Here is a 19,605-nt window from a genome sequence, read left to right as displayed (position 1 = left end):
ATGGGGCACTACTGTAAAGGGCAGGAAAAGGCTAGAAGCAGGAAGGTTGCAGTATCAGGGACATGGCCAAGGGCACAGAGAGGCGGGCCCAGAAGTCAAAGATGTTGTGGAGGTGAGATCATCTGTACTAATGGTTTAGCTGTGAGAGGTAAGAGGCAATTCAAAGGCAACCCCAATCAAGGCAATACCAGGGAAAGTAAGCTGCCCCACACCAAAATGGGAAAACCAGCTGGCTTAAAGGGACAGGTCATGAGCCTGATCAGCGTTGGGCAGGTAAGTTGGTGGCATTGGTGGCACCAGATAGAGAGTTCCATGGGCAGCTAGAGATCAGGAGAAAGAAATGACTGATGATCCAGATTTGAGAACCTTCTAGCAGAGAGGTCAGGCACAAGATTGCCAAGAGAATGAATGAATGAAGGATTTATTAAATGCTAACTACATGCCAAGAATGAGGCTAAGGGCTGAGAACAGAAAGAAAAAAAAAAGAACAGCCCTCCTCCACCCCCACCAAAGGAGCTCTTGCTCCATTTGAGGGTGACAACATGGAGGTGCAGGATAGAGAGATAAATGGAAAGGCCCCAAGTCCTACAGGGGCAGTAAAAGGACACAAGACAAGACTCAGGGGTCTTTGGGGAACATCAACCAGTCGGAGGATTGTGGTGGGGGGATGGGGACTGGAGGGCCAAGCAGCAGGGTGGAAGAAGAGGCCCAGAGCACCTCAGGAAGGAGGGCCTAGCAGGGGGGCATGTGATAAGGCCTAGAGGAAGTTAGGAAAGAGGGCCAAGCTGCAGGGCACACAGCAAGGCTCAGAGAGCCTTAGGACTGATGGTAAGGCTGGTGCTCAGTCACCAGGAGTTCACTTCTCAATTCCTGGCTCTCCAACCACGTTATAAGCAGCCATGCTCCCAAATTGAGTCTAGGCATCCCTGGATTCTTCAGGGAGGGCACCCCTCCCTCTAGAGACATCCCCAAAGGGTTAAAGCTGCCCAAGGGTTGGAGAGCAAGTGAAAAATGGGTAGGACAGACCCTTGGTGTGATGTTAGAAGATTGTTCAAATCCCAGTTCAGCCACTTACCTGTGGGACCTTGGCAAAGTCCCTTCACCTTCTCTGTGCCTCAGTTTCCTCATTTGTTCAATGAGCAAGTGGGACTCTTCTGGCTCTAAATCCTGTGCTCCTAGGGGTTTGTGATGAAGATGCTGAAAAAGCAGCTAGAGAGGAAGGGTGAGAACCAGGAGAAAATTGAAGCTCTAAAGCCAAAAGAGAGTATCCTGTAGCAGGAAAGAGTATCTCTCTCTGTGACAGGTGCCCTTTCCTCAAACACGAAGACACTTTTCCAGAACAAAGGCCTTTGTTCCAAGGTCCAGGACTCTGTTTCTGCAAGACCATAAAAAGCAGGTGACCAAGTTGGGACACCCACCTCAGGGGAGAAAAATAGGGTCCCCTGAATGGATGAGGGGGCGGGGCCCTGTCTATGACACAAGAGGCTAAGCCCCTCCCCTACCACAGGAGGGCCAGGGGCAGAGGCTCCTCCTTTCCTCACCCCAGTGGAAAGGACAGAAGTGGCATCACTGGGCACAGCAGAAGGGGCCAAGTATTGAACACACACCAACCAGGATCAAGTGTAGGGAATCGGAAATGCCAGGATGAAGGAATGCATGGAAATCAAAGAGATGCACATATGTGAGGAGCCAGTGAGAAATCTATAAAGGGGGTGACCTGGGGGGTCAGAGGGATGGAGGCTGGGTTGACAATGTCTCCCATAACAACAGAGGAGCAGGGGCCTAGATCACAGCAGGAACCTATCTCCAAGCAGGGACCTGTATCATGGCAGGAAACTTCATTAGAGCAGGAGGAAACTGTCACTGAAAATGAATCTGTATACCAGCAGAGCTCAGCATCTGAGCAGACACCAATAGCACAGCTGGGAACTGCCCCTGAGCAGATCCCTATAGCACACCTGGGACCATGTGCTCCTGAGCAGACCCCTGTACCACAGCTGGGACCATGTGCTCCTGAGCAGACCCCTGTACCACCGCTGGGACCATATGCTCCTGAGCAGATCCCTGCACCACAGCTGGGACCATGTGCCCCTGAGCAGACCCCTGTACCACAGCTGGGATTGTGTGCTCCCGAGCAGACCCCTGTACCACAGCTGGGACCGTGTGCTCCCGAGCAGACCCCTGTACCACAGCTGGGACCATATGCTCCTGAGCAGATCCCTGCACCACAGCTGGGACCATGTGCTCCCGAGCAGACACCTGTACCACAGCTGGGACCATGTGCTCCCGAGCAGACCCCTATACCACAGCTGGGACCATATGCTCCTGAGCAGACCCCGGTACCACAGCTGGGATCATGTGCTCCTGAGCAGACCCCTGTACCACAGCTGGGACCATGTGCTCCCGAGCAGACACCTGTACCACAGCTGGGACCATGTGCTCCCGAGCAGACCCCGGTACCACAGCTGGGATCATGTGCTCCTGAGCAGACCCCTGTACCGCAGCTGGGACCATGTGCCCCTGAGCAGATCCCTGTACCACAGCTGGGACCATGTGCTCCTGAGCAGACTCCTGTACCACAGCTGGGACCGTGTGCCCCTGAGCAAACCCCTATACCACAACTGGGACCATGTACTCCTGAGCAGACCCCCACAGCACAGCTGGGACCGTGTGCCCCTGAGCAGAGCCCTGCACCACAGCTGGGACCATGTGCTCCTGAGCAGACTCCCACAGCAGAGCTGGGACCACATGCCCCTGAGCAGAGCCCTGCACCACAGCTGGGACCATGTGCTCCTGAGCAGACCCCCACAGCACAGCTGGGACCACATGCCCCTGAGCAGAGCCCTGCACCACAGCTGGGATCATGTGCTCCTGAGCAGACCCCCACAGCACAGCTGGGACCACATGCCCCTGAGCAGACCCCTGTACCAGAACTGGGACCATGTGCTCCTGAGCAGACTCCCACAGCACACCTGGGACCTGCCTCTGAACAAAAGCCAACATTCCTGCCAGGATCTCCATCCCAGGCAGAATCTGACTCAGAGAGAGGCATATCTCTCACATCACAATACAGCCACACCTCCCAACACAGATCAGTGATGCATCTAGAACTTAAATCCCTGAAGGACTCAGCCTCAGAGCTGGGGTTTCATCAGGGCTCAGCATTTGAGGATGGACCCATATCCCAACTCAGAGCTACAGCAGTAGAAATAACAGCATCCCAGCCTGGAGCTGCCTCCGAGAGTGAACCTCCAGCACAGCCAAGACCAGAACCCATATTACAGCAGGAACCCACTAGACACTTCGAACCCAAATCAATACAGGAATCTACCTTGGAGCAAGGACTCATATCAGAGCAAGCCTCTCCCTTACAGCAAGGATCTGCATCACAAGAAGCTACCCTGCAGCAGGAGCAGCAGCAGCCCATAGCCGAGCAAGAAGCTGGCTTCGAGAAGGGGTCTGTATCACAGCAGCCACCCACACCCCAGCCTTCACCAGGGCAGCCGCACATCATAGAGAAGGAAAACAATGACCTGGACAGCGGAGCCAAGGAGGACTCTCTGATCCTCCAGGAACCTCCTTCCAACCTGAACTATGCCCCCCATAAGGTGGTGTCAGCAGCAGACGGAACCCTGGGCCATGATGGAAAGATGCACATCAACCAGGGTGTTCACAGGGATGCAGGTAACGGAGGAAGAGGGGAAAGGACCCTGCTTAGTTGGAATGGGGCAGTAGGGGAAAGGAGTCTCAGTGGACTCCCCAGATCCTAAATTCAGACTCCACAAGCTCTGGGTCGGCAGTCTGAGGGCCTGGACTCAGTTTCCACTTCTGTCACTTATTTCACTGGGCCTGGGAGGTGCTGGCCTGGCTACAGTAGCTGGCGACCCCTGTCCCCTCTAACTCTACTATGACCCTGTATCTGTGGGGAAAAGGGGAGGAGGGAGGAGAGGGAAACCACATTTTAAAAGAGGCTGGACCTGAACCTGGCTCTCCCAAAGCTGCTGCCTCTCAGACACGCGTGGGCTCTTGCATAGGTCTGGTGGCCCTCGGACCCTGGGATGCAGGGCTCAGTTCCTCTCGTCCCTTTCTTGGGGTGAGGGGTCCAGAGGCCCCCTTAGGGGATGCCCACCCCAATCCAGCAAGCCTATATCAAGGCCCCACTGGGTGCCAGGAAGGTATTGGCTCTGGGAGCCCTCCTGCCAACACCGTACAAAATCCACCCAAGACCCCCGTGGGGTCTGCTCTCGCGGGCCCAGGACTCGACCCCCTCTCTGGAACATGAAGCCCCCCTGGATGGGGGTGCTGGGGGGGCATGGGACCTGCCCAGTGCTCAGACCCCACAGACCCTCCAGACCCTCATTCCCCTCCCCAACCCCACAGCCCAAGCCACGCCCACACACCTAGGCCACACCCATCCCCCCCCCCCCCCCCCCCCCCCGACCATTCCCACCTTCGCGGGTCTAGGCCCAGCCTCCCTATAGGCTGCACACAAATATCCCCCGAGGCCACGCCTTCAGTTAGGCCACGCCTTCAGTTAGGCCACGCCCCGTTCTGAGCCCCAGGCCTCAGGACTGGTGGAGAGGCCTCGCGCTCTCGTCTCCCTTCCCACTTTTTGCTGGCCCTTGTGAAGCAGAGATTACGTGCCACCCACGCGCAGGCGCCATACCGGTCCCCCTCATTTGTACGCACTAGACATAGGCCACGCATGCGCCACCCCCAGGGATGGCAGGAAAGGTGAGGAGGAGGAGAATGGCACGTGCCCCGCCGTCGGCTCTCGAGGAAGCCGAGGTTGTCCCGCCCCCGCCTTCTGCCTCGCTCTAGGGAAGCGCGCCTGCGCAGCAGCCTGAGTCCTCAGCCTCCCTCCGGCTTGAGGAAGCAGCAGCAGGCAGGAAGGATGGGGGTGAGAGCGAGACTAGCGGCCTCTCCGTCCGGGCCCCGCCCCTCCTCCAGGGACAGGAGAGGGCGCAGAGGGTGGGAAAGGCGAGGAGGGGTCGCGGGAAGGCCGTCCCATTGGCTTCCGCCCCCGCGGCTCTTTAAGGGCCCTGGGGGGCGGGGCCTTATTCGCCCAGAGTCAACGCCGATTGGTCCGAGCGGCAGGGGCCGGGTTGGGGCGCGGGGAGGGGATTGGTCTGGCGGCGGGGAACGGCCAAGGACATGGAGCCGGCGGGGGGAGACGGGGTCTCCAGGACCAAGGAGGGAACGGGTAGCCGGAGCCGCCGGCGATGGCGGCGAGGCCTGGCCAAAGGTGAGAGGGAGCCGAGCAGGCGCTGGGTCCGAGTGCGGAGGGAGAGCAGGGCTGTAATCTGGCCTGCCCGACCCCCTGCGGGGTTCCTCAATCCCTGGTGGGGAAAGAGCCAGCGGTCCCCAGTGGACTAGCGGGATGTGAGGAGGGGGGCGATGGAATGTACCATGTGGGCGGGGAGATAGGGATAGGATGGGATGTACCATATAGAGTGCGACGTAGGGGGGATGGGGAAGAGGGGGAATGGTAGAGTGGGATGTACCATGGGAGAGGGGGGCTAGAAAGTGAAATGCCCCATGGCGGGGGATAAGGAGTGGGGCGTCCGGTGGGGAATGGGAGAGAGGAAACGAGGGACTCCCTGGAGTTGGGAGAAGCCCCAGAGACCATTCTAGTCCAACCTCATTTTACAGAAGGGGAAACTGAGGTCCAGGGAAGCTGGAGCGAGCCTCAGCTGGGATTTGAACCCAGGACCTCTGACTCCAAATCCAGCTCTCTGTTCAACCTGTTGTCCCAATTCACTTATTAACTCACCTTTCTGAAACCCCGCATTGTAAATGGGAGATGTTATGGGGCGATCCCCACTCTAGGGAGGCTGCTTGTCCCTGCATTACCTTGGGAGGTCGGGCGGCTCACCTATGGGGAGGAGGAAGGGGATGACTCCCCCCGCCCCCGCCGCAGCGCCCCTTCCCCTCGTCTGCTGGATTCACTGGGGGCAAAGTTGGGGTGACACTGGGAGCGGGTGCTGCCCGTGGGCGTCCCGGAGCGCAGCATCTGCAGGGGTGAGCCCCGGGAAGCCACCCTTGTGGGGACTGTAGGAGGCAGCCAGCCCCGCCTGCCCCCCAAGCTTACATCCTGCCTTTCCACCGAAATTATTAAGCAAGGGCTTCCCAGACTCGGGGCACCAGGGCCACACCCACACTGAGCTCGATCCAGGCTGGATGGGGACACAGAGCCTCTGCTCTGAGCCCCGGGGAGACTGCATGCCCCCCCCACGCACCCTCCGGGGCTTAGACAGTGGGCACCAGGGCCACACGGTTGCACTCACCCACATCCCCCATCGGGAGCCCCTGGGCTACCACACAGTCACGCTCTCCAGCCCCCCACCCAGCCTGACTCCCCCTGGGCCCAGGCCCTGAGCCAAGCCCTAGCCAGCTCCCTCCCCCAGCTCACTGACCCACGTTCACTTTTCCCTCCTTATTTATTCCCAGGAAATCCTTGTTTTTAACTTCTTGCACACTTGACACCCCAGGAGACTCTCTTGGCTGCTGGCCTCCCCTTTAGTCCTCCTTTCTACCACCTCTGGGACTGACTGAATCAAGGTTCTGTGCCCACACTCATGCACTCCCTGGGCTCTCCTAAGGACAAAGTCTGAGACGTTGGGTTAGATCACATCCACTCCTTTCCAGGGCAAAGGGTCCTTCCCTGGACCTTGGCTCATTCCTTCCTGTGCCTCGATTTCACCGTTAGCCCTCAAACCCTCCCAAGTTTCTGAGCTTCTGCTTAGAGTTGGAAGGAGTATGAGAGGACATCTAGTTCAGCCCCCTGAAACAGGCCAAGTTAAGTGCCCAGGGCTGGTGGGCCAGGCCCTCCCACTGCCAGTCCAGCACACATTGAGTTCTCTGACTTCTCCCCATGCCCCCTGGCCCAGCTGGGCCTCAGCCCCTTGTCCTGTGCTGGGCAGCCTCTGCTCCACTTCTCAGTGAGCATGTACCCCAGGCAGCCTCTGCCCTCACTCCCCTCTAGCCCAGTCTGTCTGTCCCCGGCAGCCCGTGTGGCCCAGCCTGCCCCCTGTCCATCCTCCAGGCCTGCCCCCAGACCTTGTGCCTCCCTCCCCTGCCCCCTTCTCTGGTTCTCAAGGGCCTGCTGCTAATCAGCTTTTGTTCTTGAAGCTGGATGGGGGGAGAGATGGGACACACCCCCAGCAGGATCACCCAGTGCCAGGCAGTGAGGGGCAGGCCCCAACTCTCGGCCTGAATGGCAGTCTGTTAGTCACCCCTCAGGCTGCAGCGGTCCCTCTGGAAAGTTGGGGTGATCATTCCAGCCCCCCCCAACATGACCAATCTTTCTGGCTCATGGTGCTAAGTCTCCCAGCAAACATCTACTTCTTAGCCATCACTGGTACCTCACTTTCCCTTTCTGTTAAAGTAAAGAAGAGCTTGGAGGAGATCTATAAGGGTGCTCCTAGGAGGCTAAGGATGACCCCCGGCTGTGCCTGGAGGGTAGGGGCAAGGGACTCACAGGATTATGGCTAGACCACTGAGCAGCCAGGGGCTGGAGCTGGGTACTGATCTCTCCATAGTGAGTTCCTAGGGTGTAGGGTAGGGAAGGCTGGGGCAGGGTTATACATGGGGCCACATGTGGCCTACAGATCCACAACTACAGGCTGCACTTCAGGATGTAGAAGGCCACACGTGGCCTTGAGGCAGCAGGATCCCTGCCCCTGGGATAGATAAACAAACTTGCTATGTGCTAAACTCTGGGGTTACAAAAAGGATCAGAATTGAGCCCCTGCTCCCAGGGAGTGCCTAGGCAGAAGCAAGATGCCCTGGAGGCCAGCAGCACTAGAATGGGGGACAGGGAGGGGCTGGAATTCTAGCTGACTGGAGATGGAGAAGCCCGAGCTCACCAGGGGGGCCCTGGAGGCCCTGGGAGCCTTGGAACTGTTGACATCACGTGCTTCCCCCCTTGTGCCAGAAGCTGCAGCAGAGGGGGGCCTGGGGGCGTGCCCCTGCCCCAGTGGGTGGGGTCTGCCCCTCCCCTCCCAGCTTTTATAGGCCAGAGATCTCCTTTCTGGCCTGCAGTAAGAGCCAGCCCGGGTAGGACTTGGGCTGCAAGATGCTGGGCATAAACAGGGAAAGGAAAATGGGTGAGAGTGGGCTCTGCACCCTGCCGGGAGAGGACAGACAGGGAGAGACATGCCCTGAGAAGGGGCAAGGGTCTTGGGGAGAGGGGGCGCTGGAGGAAGAAGACTTGGGGCCAGATGCCTGAGTCCATGCAGAGGGAGAAGTGGGAAAGGACCTAGAAACTGGATGCCTGGGCTCTTGGAGGGAGACCCAGAAACTGGGTCTCCTGGACCCTGGGTCTCTGGGGAGAGCAGGGCACCAGAAGCCTGGACCCTCACGGCATGGTGATGAGGGAGGGAGAGACAGGGAGTGACCCCTGGCTCAGGGATCCCTAGGATACCTCAGGATGGTGAAGGGAGACAGAGGTCTTGGCACAAGGGCTGGAAGGGCAGGTTGGGGACCCATGCCCATCCCCCAGCCACCATTCCTGTCTCCCTCCACAGCCTCCCGCCTGACCCATGGCATGGACCTCAGAGCCATGACACAGTCCCTGGTGGCTCTCTCAGAGGACAACGCCGCCTACTTTGCCAGCCAGGGCCCCGGAGACACGGCCCGCCGCCTGGCAGGAGCCTTTTCAGGGATACGGGAGCAGGCACTGGGGCTAGAGCCAGCCCTGGGCCAGCTGCTGGGCGTGGCCCACCTCTTTGACCTGGATGCCGAGACCCCCGCCAACGGCTACCGCAGCCTGGTGCACACAGCGCGCTGCTGCCTTGCCCACCTGCTGCACAAGGCCCGCTATGTGACCACCAGCCGCAAGAGCATCTTCTTCCGAGCAGGCCACAACCTGGCCGAGCTGGAAGCCTACCTGGCGGCCCTGACCCAGCTGCGAGCCCTGGCCTACTATGCCCAGCGCCTGCTGGCCGTCAACAGGCCAGGTGGCCTCTTCTTTGAGGGTGATGGGGGACTTAGTGCCGACTTCCTCAAAGAGTATGGCACCTTGCACAAGGGCTGCTTCTACGGCCGCTGCTTGGGCTTCCAGGTAAGGTGCCACGGGGACGGGTGGGGAGTGGGCACTGTACCCCCTCAAGGCAGAGTAGGGACTGTGGGCCCAGCATAGAGACAGCCACAGCTGGGAGGGTCCCTAGAAAGGTTCTAGAGCCCACAACTGGAAAGGAAGTGGAGGCCTGCGAGGGGCCAGCTCCCCAAGGGCACACAGGAAAGCAGAGGGCAGAACCTTGAAGTGATTTCTCACACCACCTTCTTCCACCCCCCACCGTAATCTCCAGCAGAGGGGCCAGTACCCATGACCACAATCTGACCTGCCTGGGGCGGAGTGGGGGTGGAAATGCCTGGGATCTAGGGCTCGTCCTTGTCCTCTACCAAAAAGAAGTCAGCAGATGTTTACCAAGTGCTCGCACATGTACAGGATAGTGCCCTGTTCTCATAAATACTCGGCTCTGACCTTGGGGTCCTGGGGCTTTCTTCAGAGTGCCAGCACACCCCCCCCCAGGAATCCCCTGGCAGGCCCACTGACCTCTGTCCCACTGGGCCAGGAAGCTCACAGTGAGCAGCTCAGTTGGACCCACCCCAGCCAGTACAGGGGGCCACACCCCTTGGCAATCAGAAGAAAGGCCCCTGGTGGTCCACTGGCCCTTTGCCTGCAGCCACTCGGCGTCTCCCCATCTCTCTGCCCCCAAGTCACTCCTGTGCCCTCAACTTCCGTCTCCCCCCTCCTCTTTGGCTATATGTCTCTCCATCTCTCTTGAGAGGCAGCCCTGCCCCTGTCATGCAGACCACCGGGTGAGGCAGAGCCATCAGCCTGTAGCATGTCTGGGGAGCCAAGAGACCCTGATTCAGATCTGACTCTGTCCCACATCAGCCCCGGAGGCTCTCCCTAGCTTTTGTATTCAGAGTTGGTGCAGACCTACACTGGTAGCAGGAGTTCCCTCCTGCAGGAGTCCCTATGGCAGGGCTAGGTGCCAGATCTGGACCTTAGAACCCATCGAATCTAGCCCCTCTCCTTTTATAGGCAAGTAAACTGAGGCCCTGCCCATGCTCCTCCCCTTCCTTCTCCCAGGACTCTTCATCTTTGTCTCCTCGGCTCCCTATCTCATCATCTCTCACTTCCCTGTGTCTTTCCATCACCCCCATCTCAGCTTCCCAGAGCTGGAATTTCAGCGTTGGCAGGGACGGTGGCCACCTGGCCTGATCTGGCCCTCACCAAGGGTCCGTCCCTGCCCCCACACTCACCGCTGACATCCGGCTTCCCTTGGGCCTCCCTGCGGCTTCCTCTTCTTGTCCCCAGCTCTGTCCCCATGGCCATGGTCTCTGAGTGGGTCACGTCCACAGCCACCCGTGTAGCTTCTCCTGCAGGCTTGGGGGCTGCGTCTTCTAGTTGCAGATGTGCTTCCTGGCCCCAGGAGATTGGCATTCAGTCAGGAGACAACATGTTCCCAGATGGCAAAACAAACTATGTGAAACAAGTACTAGGGAGTTTGGAGCAGGGGACTGGAGGGTCAGGGGCCCAGGCAGGGCTGCCTGGAGGAAGAGGGCCTGGTGCTTGAGCCTGCAGGGAAGTGGAGGATTTCAAGAGGCAGGGGGAAAGCTTTGCAGGTGAGGAGGGCTGTGAACACTTGAGCAAGGAGCAGGCCTACCGGACACTGGTGGGATTGAAGCCACCCCCAAGCAGACTCTGGCACAGGGAGGCAGGTCAGAGGTGCCCAAGCAACACACATGCTCCCTGCAGGCTGATGGGATCCCTAATTACCCACCAGAGCCTGCCCATGGCATGAAGACCAGGGAGACCAAGCAAGGTCTAGGCATCCCAGGCAACCCGAAAGAAGGGCGGTCTCCAGGAGCCAGTGAGGGCTTGTCACACCTGCACTTGGTACCCACTTTGGGCCACCAGGAAATGAGCAGAAGCCAGAAACTGAACAGAGAGGAAGGCCTGGTCCCTGGATAGCCCTAATGATGGACAACGAGGTGGCTCAGTGGGTCGCAAGCCAATCCTGGAGTCAGGAGGACCCTCCTGATGGATCAGTTCAGATACGGCCTCAGATACTTTGTAGCTGGATGACCCTGGTTGTCACTTCACCTTGTTTGCCTCAGTTTCCTTACCTGTAAAATGATCCAGAGAAGGAAATGGCAAGTCACTCCAGTATCTGAACCTAGCCCTGCCAACAGCCACCTGCCCCCGACTTCCCCAGCATCCCCCACTCTCTCCAGCATGAGCACCACTTCTGGATCCCTGGCTCTCCCCACCCTCCAGAGCTCACAGGCTCATGAGTCCTCTGTCACCCAAGAGCCAGAAAGAAAAGAAGTGACCCAGGGGCTTCCTGGGGACTGGGCCAGAGTTCCCAGCATGGACCCCGTCACTTCGTGGGGGTTCTGGCCAGTCAAAGAGGGCCTTCTTTGGTCTTGTCATAACAGTAAGAGGAGTAGCCGACATTTGTATAGCGTCACCTGTGTGCCAGGCACCAGGCTAGCTGCTTTCTACAAACAGGATCTCATTTGCTGCTCACAACAACCCTGGGAGGCAGGTGCATCCTTTTCCATATGAAGAAACTGAGGCAAGCAGGATGAAGTGACTTGCCCAGGGTCACACAACTAGGAGGTGTCTGAGGGCAGACTTGACCTCAGGGCTTCCTGGCTCCTGGCCCTCACTCTATCCAGCGTGTGCATAAAGGGGAATTCATCAGGCAGGCCATGGCGCAGTGCCTGCCCCTAAGGATGGTTCTCATGGGCCAGTCCGCTGTCACACCAGCTTCAGGCAAGCCTGGGGAGCAGCCCTGAGTCAACAGACCTCAGAGGACACAAGGCCGGGATGCCCCAAAGCTAGGTGACCTTTGGTCACACTCAGGATCTGAATTTGAGTCTTCCTCCCCTCTGTCAGGGTGTCCTGGGGCTAGCTCCCTCCTGTCATCCTCAACCCCCCACAACACCACCAGACCTTGCTGTCTCTTCCTGTTCTCATCATACAGCCCCACCCTGGGAGAAGGTCTCTTTCCTTCCCTCTTTCTCAGCAGCCTCCTGGCTCAGTCATTTTCTACACCACTCCCACCATCACTCCTCTCCTCCATAAATTCTGTGGCTCCTGATTCCCCCCAGGACCAAATAGGAGCTCCTCTGTTTGGCATGGAAAGCCTCCCTGGCATGGCCATGGCTCCCCATTGTGGGCCCGCCTCTGCTTCCTCCTGGTTCCCAGATAAAGAGTCGTGTTTGCTGATTGAGCCCAGTGGTTCCTGGGCTCTGCATTCTCCCACCCCCCCAACCAAGGTGACTTCACATCTGGTTTGTATAAAGGGAAGCACCTTGAGGACTGGGAGAGCCTGGGACACTTAATAGGCTCACCATTTCTAGGGGGCTGGATCTCAGCTGTGTCTCCTCTGGGCCACGCTGCCTTGTCCTTTGCCTCACTGCACACCCTCCCACCCCCCATCAGCCTGTCTCTGCGCCTCCCCCTGGACTGTTGGTGACTCCCTTTATCTCCCTCCCCCCAGTTCACTCCAGCCATCCGGCCTTTCCTGCAGACCATCTCCATCGGCCTGGTCTCCTTTGGGGAGCATTACAAACGCAACGAGTCGGGGATTGGTGAGTGCCCCTCCCCTACTCCCCAGGCTCCCCCTCATCTCCCTGCCTCTCACTACTCTCTCCCCTCTTGTCCCCTCCCCTTCCCCCCAACCTAAGCTGCAGAGAGGAGCAGTCCCTACCCAGGGTAAGTCATGGGCAGTGGAGGGCAGGGGCCTAAGCCCCCGGGCCCACCTTGAGCACCCCACCCTCTGCCTTACCCAGGTGTGGCTGCCAGCTCCCTCTTCACCGGCGGCCGCTTTGCTATTGACCCAGAGCTTCGAGGGGCTGAGTTCGAACGGATCACTCAGAATTTGGATGTGCATTTTTGGAAGGCCTTCTGGAACATAACAGAGATCGAGGTCCTATCAGTGAGTACAGCAGGGTGGTGAAAGAATTCAGAATTCAGCAGGAGGAGGAAGGAGAACACTTCTCCCCGACCAACTCTGTGGGCAGAGACATTTATCCCTTCTCAGCCTCTATTTCCCCATCTGTAATATGAAAACATGAGAGGCTTGAATTGCATGACTTTTAAGGTCTCAGTTCTCAGGCCTCTCCCGGTCCTGTTTTCCCCTATTCTAAGGTCCTTCTCACCTCTGACATTCCTTGTTCTAGGGGCCCTCCCAACTCTCACGTTCTACAACCCCCTGGGTCTAGAACTTTCCTCTCCATTATATCCTTTGATCTCTGAATACCTTTCCAAGAGGGTTTTTTTGTCCAGACCATCAGTGTTGAGAAGCCTCCCCGTGGCAGCTCCACCTACATTAGGATGTACCTCGGAGTGTCCTGAGGTTATTTGTTGCCTCAAAGCCTTAGGCCTCCCCTCCCCCAGCTCCATGTCCCTCTGTCCATCCCTTGGGTGGGTGGGGTTATTCCTCTCTTATTGAGGAGGAAACAACATTGAGAGAATCAAAGGGGCTTTGACAGTGATTTAGAGAGCGAAGGTTCCAACCCAGGTCTTCGTAGTGCTGGCCTACGCCTCATTCTGTGAGATGTTCAGAGAGGCCTCAGAAGGTGTGACTTAAGGGGGGCAGGGGCTGGGGGGCACATGCTAGACCCTCGAGGCCAGCTCTGACTCAACCATCCCTCCCCACCTGCCCTCCCCCTTCTCTCTGGCAGTCTCTGGCCAACATGGTATCAGCCACAGTTCGGGTGTGCCGGGCCCTCAGCTTGCCCCCTCAAGCCTTCGAGATCCCCCTGGCCAACAATCCCCAGGTCAACGTCACCATCTCGCCTCCGGTGGCACACACGGGCCCGGGCCCTGTGCTGGTTCGACTCATCTCATACGACCTTCGCGAGGGCCAGGTGCGGGGCAGGGCACCTTCCTGTCCTGCCCCCTTTATCCCTACCCAGCCCCCCTCATCCCTAGCCAGCCTTGGTCTCCCATCTCATCCCTCTACCTCCTGCTCCTTCCTCATTATCCCCCTTTCCCAAGGATCCTTTTCCATCCCCAGGACCCATCCCCTTCCCATCGGTCTCCTTTTGGCCTCTTCCCAGCAAACCCTGGATTTCCATGTTCCTCACCTCCTTAATGGGCAGATCTTCTGTCTCCCCTCCCTCCCAGTGATGGGGAGCAGGAACACACATCTTCTTTTTGTCTGCCCTCCCTCAAGGACAGCGAGGAACTGAACATCCTGGCCCGGTGCGAGGGCCCTCGGAGCCTGGAGCTGCGGCCTCGCAGCCACCACGCCCCGCGTTCCAAGTCCCTGGTCATTCACATTCACGGCGGCGGCTTCGTGGCACAGACCTCCAAGTCCCACGAGCCTTACCTCAAGAGCTGGGCGCAGGAGCTGGGGGTCCCCATCCTCTCCATTGACTACTCCCTGGCTCCCGAGGCTCCCTTCCCCCGGGCCCTGGAGGAGTGCTTCTTCGCTTACTGTTGGGCCCTCAAAAACTGCCGCCTCCTGGGTGAGCCTTCCCCAACCCCAGGGAGCCCCTGCCCAGCCACCCTCCCCCCACTAGTCCCCCTCATGACCCAGCCACTCACCTCCCCACTTGCTCTCATCAGCTCCAGCTTTTCTGACCTCTGATCTTAGCCATTTGCTTCTCTCCCCCCTCACCATGGAACATTGTTGGGGTTCCAGCAGCTGAATCCTCACTTCCAAGTATGATAGTGTGAATAGGGCCTTGCTCATGAGGGCAGGAAGACCCCTCCTCAGGCACTCATGACCCATAGGCATGACCCTGGGCAAGGGTCCCCCTCTCTAAAATGAGAGGGCTGGGCCCAATGGCCCCTGGAGTCCCCTCAATCCTGAATCTAGGAATGTCTTACCTCAGCCTCCCTGCCTCCTCGCCTGCACAGCACCCCACTTTCCAAATCTGTGTCCCTGCCTAGCACTTCCCCAACCTCCGACCTCCATCCTTCCAAGTTCTTTGGTAACTTCTTGAGCCACAAGCCTTCTTCTTGAATTCTTAGCCTGCCCTGAATTCCCCAGACTTCCCAAACTCTGACACCCCTCAGAATTTAGCCTCTGAGCCCTGGCCACCAACACCAGGGTCTCCTGGGTGCAGAAATTCAAACTGTTAGTTTGGGAAGAAACCCTGGCTGCTGCTAGCCCTGGCTGAGTGGGGAAGGGACAGGTCAGGTACCTGGGACACTTATAAGGTGGAAGGAGCTCAAGAGGAGGACATCAGATCAAATCCCCACATTTTACAGAGAAAGAAACTGAGGTTCAGGGAGGACCTTTCCTGGGCCATTTGGCCAACAAGTTAGTGACAAGGCTGAATGTGAGTCCAGGTTTCCCGGCTACTCTGGGATGTGCTGACCCCTTGGCCTCTCGTCCCCCTTGTCCCAACAGCTGAGTCCCAGCTCTCCTCTCTCAGGCCCAGCTCCCTGGACAGGGCAGTGACCCCTCCTTTCTTGCCTCCACCCAGGCTCAACAGGGGAGCGGGTGTGCCTGGCTGGGGACAGCGCTGGCGGCAACCTCTGCTTCACTGTATCCCTGCGGGCAGCAGCCTACGGCGTGAGGATTCCTGATGGCATCATGGCTGCCTACCCAGCCACGATGCTGCAGGCCTCAGCCTCGCCTTCACGCCTCATGAGCCTCATGGACCCCCTGCTCCCCCTCAGCGTCCTCTCCAAGTGCCTCAGTGCCTACGCTGGTGAGGCTGGGGTCCAGGTGCCAGGGGCACCAGAAGGGCGGGAGCTGGTGGCCAAGACCCCCAAGGAGTGCACAGGTGTGGGAAGCTAGAGGCTGAGACTGCCGGGGACTGAGGATGGGGCCACCTGGAGGGGAAGGAGGAGATGCTAAGGGGTCCCTTCTCCTTCCTCTCTACCAATCACAGGCGTAGAGCCTGAGATCCAGGAAGACCAAGAGCAGCAGGCCTTGGGTGTGATGGGGCTGGTGAAGAGGGACACGGCCCTGCTGCTGCGTGACCTGCGGCTGGGGGCCTCCTCCTGGCTCAACACCTTCCTGGAGCTCGGAGGCCGGCGACCTGTTGACCGCTCCCCGCCAACGACAGGTGAGGCCATGGCTGGACTGGGGAGGGGGGCACCATTCAGTTTTGCGGGTGTTTGTCCTTATCCTCCCATGTGCCAAGCAAGGGGCTTGCCTGGGGGTGGGGGGCACCATGGACAAAAGGGAACAGCCTCCAATACCCCCACAGCCTCCTACTGGGGGGGGGGGGTAGAACTGGAGAAAGCCTCAGGGTTCTTTGAGGCCTCAGGAACACAGCGCCCCCTCCTGGCCTTTACTTTGCCCCCATTTCATGAGTAGGTTGGCCTCCTACCCTGCGAGGATATTTCTGGTCTGGGGTGCCACTGCTTCCGACATTTTGTGATTCTTAGACCTGGGCTGGGCCCCTCCCAGCAAGAATATGAGGGGGGAGTACAGACCAGCCTGGGAAATGGGATTGGGGGACACAGCCCCCAGGGAGATGCTATGTCCTGCCCTGTGGACATGGAGTAAGATTTGTTTTTGGCTCCAGATGACAAGAAGAGAGGAGTGGGGTGGAGCGGGACAGATAGGTTTGATGTGAGGAAAAAGCCCAGCAGCTGGCCCCAAGTGTGGGGGTGGGAAGGGGGTGGCACTTGAGGGTAAGTCCTTTCCCAGTGAATCTTAGATCATGGGGTTCCCCATGGCCTGGGAAGAGTCACCTGGAGATGGCTCCTCCCACAAGATGGTGACAGGAAACCCTGGCGTCAGGGCAAGGGGGTGATGCCCAAAGTTCCTGTTTCTAATATTTCACGGTTTTTGGGTGAAGAGAGCAAGGTTCATATGGAGGTTAAGTGAAGGGCACAGGCACTTAGAATGAGAAAGTCATCAGAGTCTGAATCTGAACTCAGGTCTCCCGAGCCAGCTAGGGTGGAGTGGAGATAGGGACCTAGCAGCCTGGGAAGGTGGGAGAGACAAGAGGAGAAGGGGACTCAGATTGGTGGCGGGGAGAGAATGAGCAGATCGGGTGGGACACAGGGGCTGGTCCTAGTGCTCAGAGAGTCCAGAACTGCCCACAGGTCACCCACTCCCACCACCTCCTTTGGAGGTGAGGCCCAGGGTGGGGAGGGGCCAAACTGGGGCCTGCTCAAGGCCTGTGCCCTGGAGCAGGGAACTGGACATCCCAGCGGGACCTGGGGCCCGAGGTCAGGGGAGAATGCAGGGCAGGAGAGCTCACTACCTCCCTCTCCTTCCAGATACCATGCGCCGGAGCGTGTCTGAGGCTGCCCTGCAGGAGTCCTCCAGCCTCCCCAAGGACTCCCCTAAAAGTTTGACCTTACAAGACCTGAGCCTGGTGGGGGGCTCCACCCCCCCGGTCCTCTCCTCATCAGAAGAGACCCTGTCCTCAGCCCCTCAGGATGTGAACTTTTTCTTGCCCCCATCGGGGACAGAGGACGAAGTCCTGGAAGAGCAAGAGGAGAGCCAGGAGAATGTCGACCACCTGGGCTCCACCTTCCCTGACGGCTTCCAGCCCCGTCGCTCCAGCCAAGGCAGGGCCAACCTGTCCCTCCAGACATCCCCCATCGTCAAGAATCCCTTCATGTCCCCACTGCTGGCCCATGACTCCATGCTCCAGTCTCTGCCCCCTGTGCACATCGTGGTGAGCTGATGGGGTGGGGGGCAAGGTCCAGAGCGAAAGGGGCCTTAGATAGGGGGAGGGGATAGGGGAGGAGTTGAGGGGCTGAGGTCTAGCTTGGAGAATCATTTATGGGGAAGTAAAAGAGCCAGAGAGGGAATGGGGCAGAGCCCCTCCTAACCACCGACTCTCTCTCCCTTCCTTCCTCCCTCTCTCCATATCTGTCTGTCTGTCTGTCTCTATCTCCCTCTCTTTCATGGACAACCCTCTGGCTGTTGATCCTGGCCCTGGTCTGGCCTGTCCATCCTCATGCACCCCATGGCCCTGTGTGTGCTCACATCAGGCCTGTGCCCTGGATCCCATGCTGGATGACTCGGTGATGTTCGCCCGCCGCCTTCGGGGCCTTGGGCGTCCTGTTACCCTGCGGGTGGTGGACGACCTGCCCCATGGCTTCCTGAGCTTAGCATCCCTGTGCCGTGAGACTCGCCAGGCCACTGCCCTGTGCGTGGAACGCATCCGCCTCATCCTCACACCAGGGACAGAGATACAGACACCCCCGACGTCCACCAAGCCTCGGTGCTCTGAATGTTCCCGGAACAAACATTCCCCTCAGACCCCCACCTCAGCCACCAGCACAACCCCTGGCCTGCGGAGCCCAGGCCTGGCTCAGGCCCAACCCTCCCGCCACTCGGGCCTTGGCCCTGCCCGCTCCTGACTAAAGGCCTTGCGCTCTCTCTTGGTCGATTTTGTTTTGCACTATAGACTCGTGGTGATCGAGTGGGGTGGGGGACCCCTCTACCCCTTCTCCACCTCGCACTCCTCCCCTCTGTGGGGCTAACACTCCCCTGGGGAACCCCCCTGGGCCAGCACCCTGTGAAACCCTGGTTGAGTCAAAGGCAAAATGTTAGCACCAGAAGGTGCTTTGAGATCCAACATCACCATTTTGCATAGGTGGGAAACCCTCCACAATAGAAGGGACAATGAATTCTGGCCACCCATGTGGCCTGACACAAGTCCCTTCCCTGCTGGGCCTCACTTTCCCCCTTAGTAAAATGAGAGTTGGGTCAGATGACCTCTGGGAGCCCTCCCAGCTCTGAGTCCTACTGAAGAGGTAAGTCTGGGGCCAGAAGTCCCCATATCTGGTGCCTCCTTGTCCCAGAACTGTGCAACCCCATTCTGGGCATCATGAAGTTCAGGATTCTAGGGCCAGCTCTGCCCCAGCCTTACCAGGGGACCTTGGGCTGGCCCTGGAATCGCAGATTGTGAGAGCCCCTTTTACAGATGAGTAAAGTGGGGCCTGGCTGAGGCGTTGGCCACCTGCATCCCCTCTGGGCCTCTGTTTCCCCGAGTGCCTTAGGCCCATTGGGAAGGGTGGGAGGGAGGGAGCTCTGATTTCCTGTGCCCCTCAATGCTTTCCCATTCACTGTTTGCTCTCAGTGGGGGCAGCCCCCAAGCTGCTCTCCCCCAGCCCTAGCCACTGCCTTCTGCTGCTGCTGCTGCTGCTCTGCTCCCTTTTTTAAAATAAATGTGTTGAATTCACCCCAGCGGCTCTCAGTGACTGGACCCAGGGAGAGAGGGTTCCCCAGGGAGGCTCAGTAACCAGGCTTTCCACCAGGGGGTGCTAATGCCTGAGATAGCTGGCTGCCGGTGTGGGGCTCTGAGCGGGGGCAGAGGCTGGGACCAGAAGCCTGCCCTCCTGGGTCCTGCAGACATGCCCAAGCTGGAGGGCACAGGAATCAGGCCCCAGGCTTTATGAAGTTGTTTATAGGGCGGGGGCAGCTGGCGCCAAACCACAGGAAAGCCTCAGGGGAGGAACTGGGTCCATGTGTGTCCAGAGTAGAGAAGGGGAGACAACAGCTTGAGTGGCTAGAGCCACCCCCAGGAGCCAAACTGCCACCAGAAAGCAGCCCCTACCATAAGGGATCCAGGGACAAGAGCTGAGGGGAAACTGAGGAAGGCACCCAGGGCTGGTGCCGGCCTAGAGGAGAGGGCAGAGAGGGACCC

General features: G+C 58.8%; 1 protein-coding gene across 7 annotated transcripts; it reads left to right on the top strand.

Moving 5' to 3' along the window:
• Positions 1-747: 747 nt before the first annotated feature.
• Positions 748-19,140, top strand: LIPE (lipase E, hormone sensitive type). Of its 7 annotated transcripts, none has more exons than XM_072607921.1 (10): positions 748-3,684; positions 8,529-9,064; positions 12,525-12,615; positions 12,817-12,962; positions 13,711-13,896; positions 14,205-14,499; positions 15,466-15,768; positions 15,877-16,053; positions 17,222-17,625; positions 17,945-19,140. In XM_072607921.1, the coding sequence occupies exons 1-10, from the start codon at positions 1,734-1,736 to the stop codon at positions 18,314-18,316; spliced, it is 4,461 nt and encodes a 1,486-aa protein (XP_072464022.1). In that variant the 5' UTR covers positions 748-1,733; the 3' UTR covers positions 18,317-19,140. The 7 variants fall into 7 exon arrangements, with proteins under 7 accessions (XP_072464022.1, XP_072464023.1, XP_072464028.1 ...); XM_072607922.1 differs by having other exon boundaries at positions 752-3,684; positions 15,466-15,693; XM_072607927.1 differs by lacking the exon at positions 748-3,684 and adding an exon at positions 4,563-4,734.
• Positions 19,141-19,605: the final 465 nt, after the last annotated feature.

The sequence above is a fragment of the Notamacropus eugenii genome, chromosome 5 (assembly GCF_028372415.1).
Source record: "Notamacropus eugenii isolate mMacEug1 chromosome 5, mMacEug1.pri_v2, whole genome shotgun sequence".
NCBI classification, from domain to species: Eukaryota; Metazoa; Chordata; class Mammalia; order Diprotodontia; family Macropodidae; genus Notamacropus; species Notamacropus eugenii.
The sequence above is the reverse complement of the archived record's forward strand: the minus strand, read 5'-3'. Positions and strand labels throughout refer to the sequence as shown.

What these genes read in the sequence shown, in the direction of transcription:
- LIPE (XM_072607921.1), top strand. Translation starts at nt 1,734, where the DNA reads ATGGAGGCTGGGTTGACAATGTCTCCCATAACAACAGAGGAGCAGGGG. An exon ending in CCGCTCCCCGCCAACGACAG is followed by an intron (nt 16,054 to 17,221) that starts GTGAGGCCATGG and finishes CTCTCCTTCCAG; the next exon opens with ATACCATGCGCCGGAGCGTG. An exon ending in TGCCCCCTGTGCACATCGTG is followed by an intron (nt 17,626 to 17,944) that starts GTGAGCTGATGG and finishes TGCTCACATCAG; the next exon opens with GCCTGTGCCCTGGATCCCAT.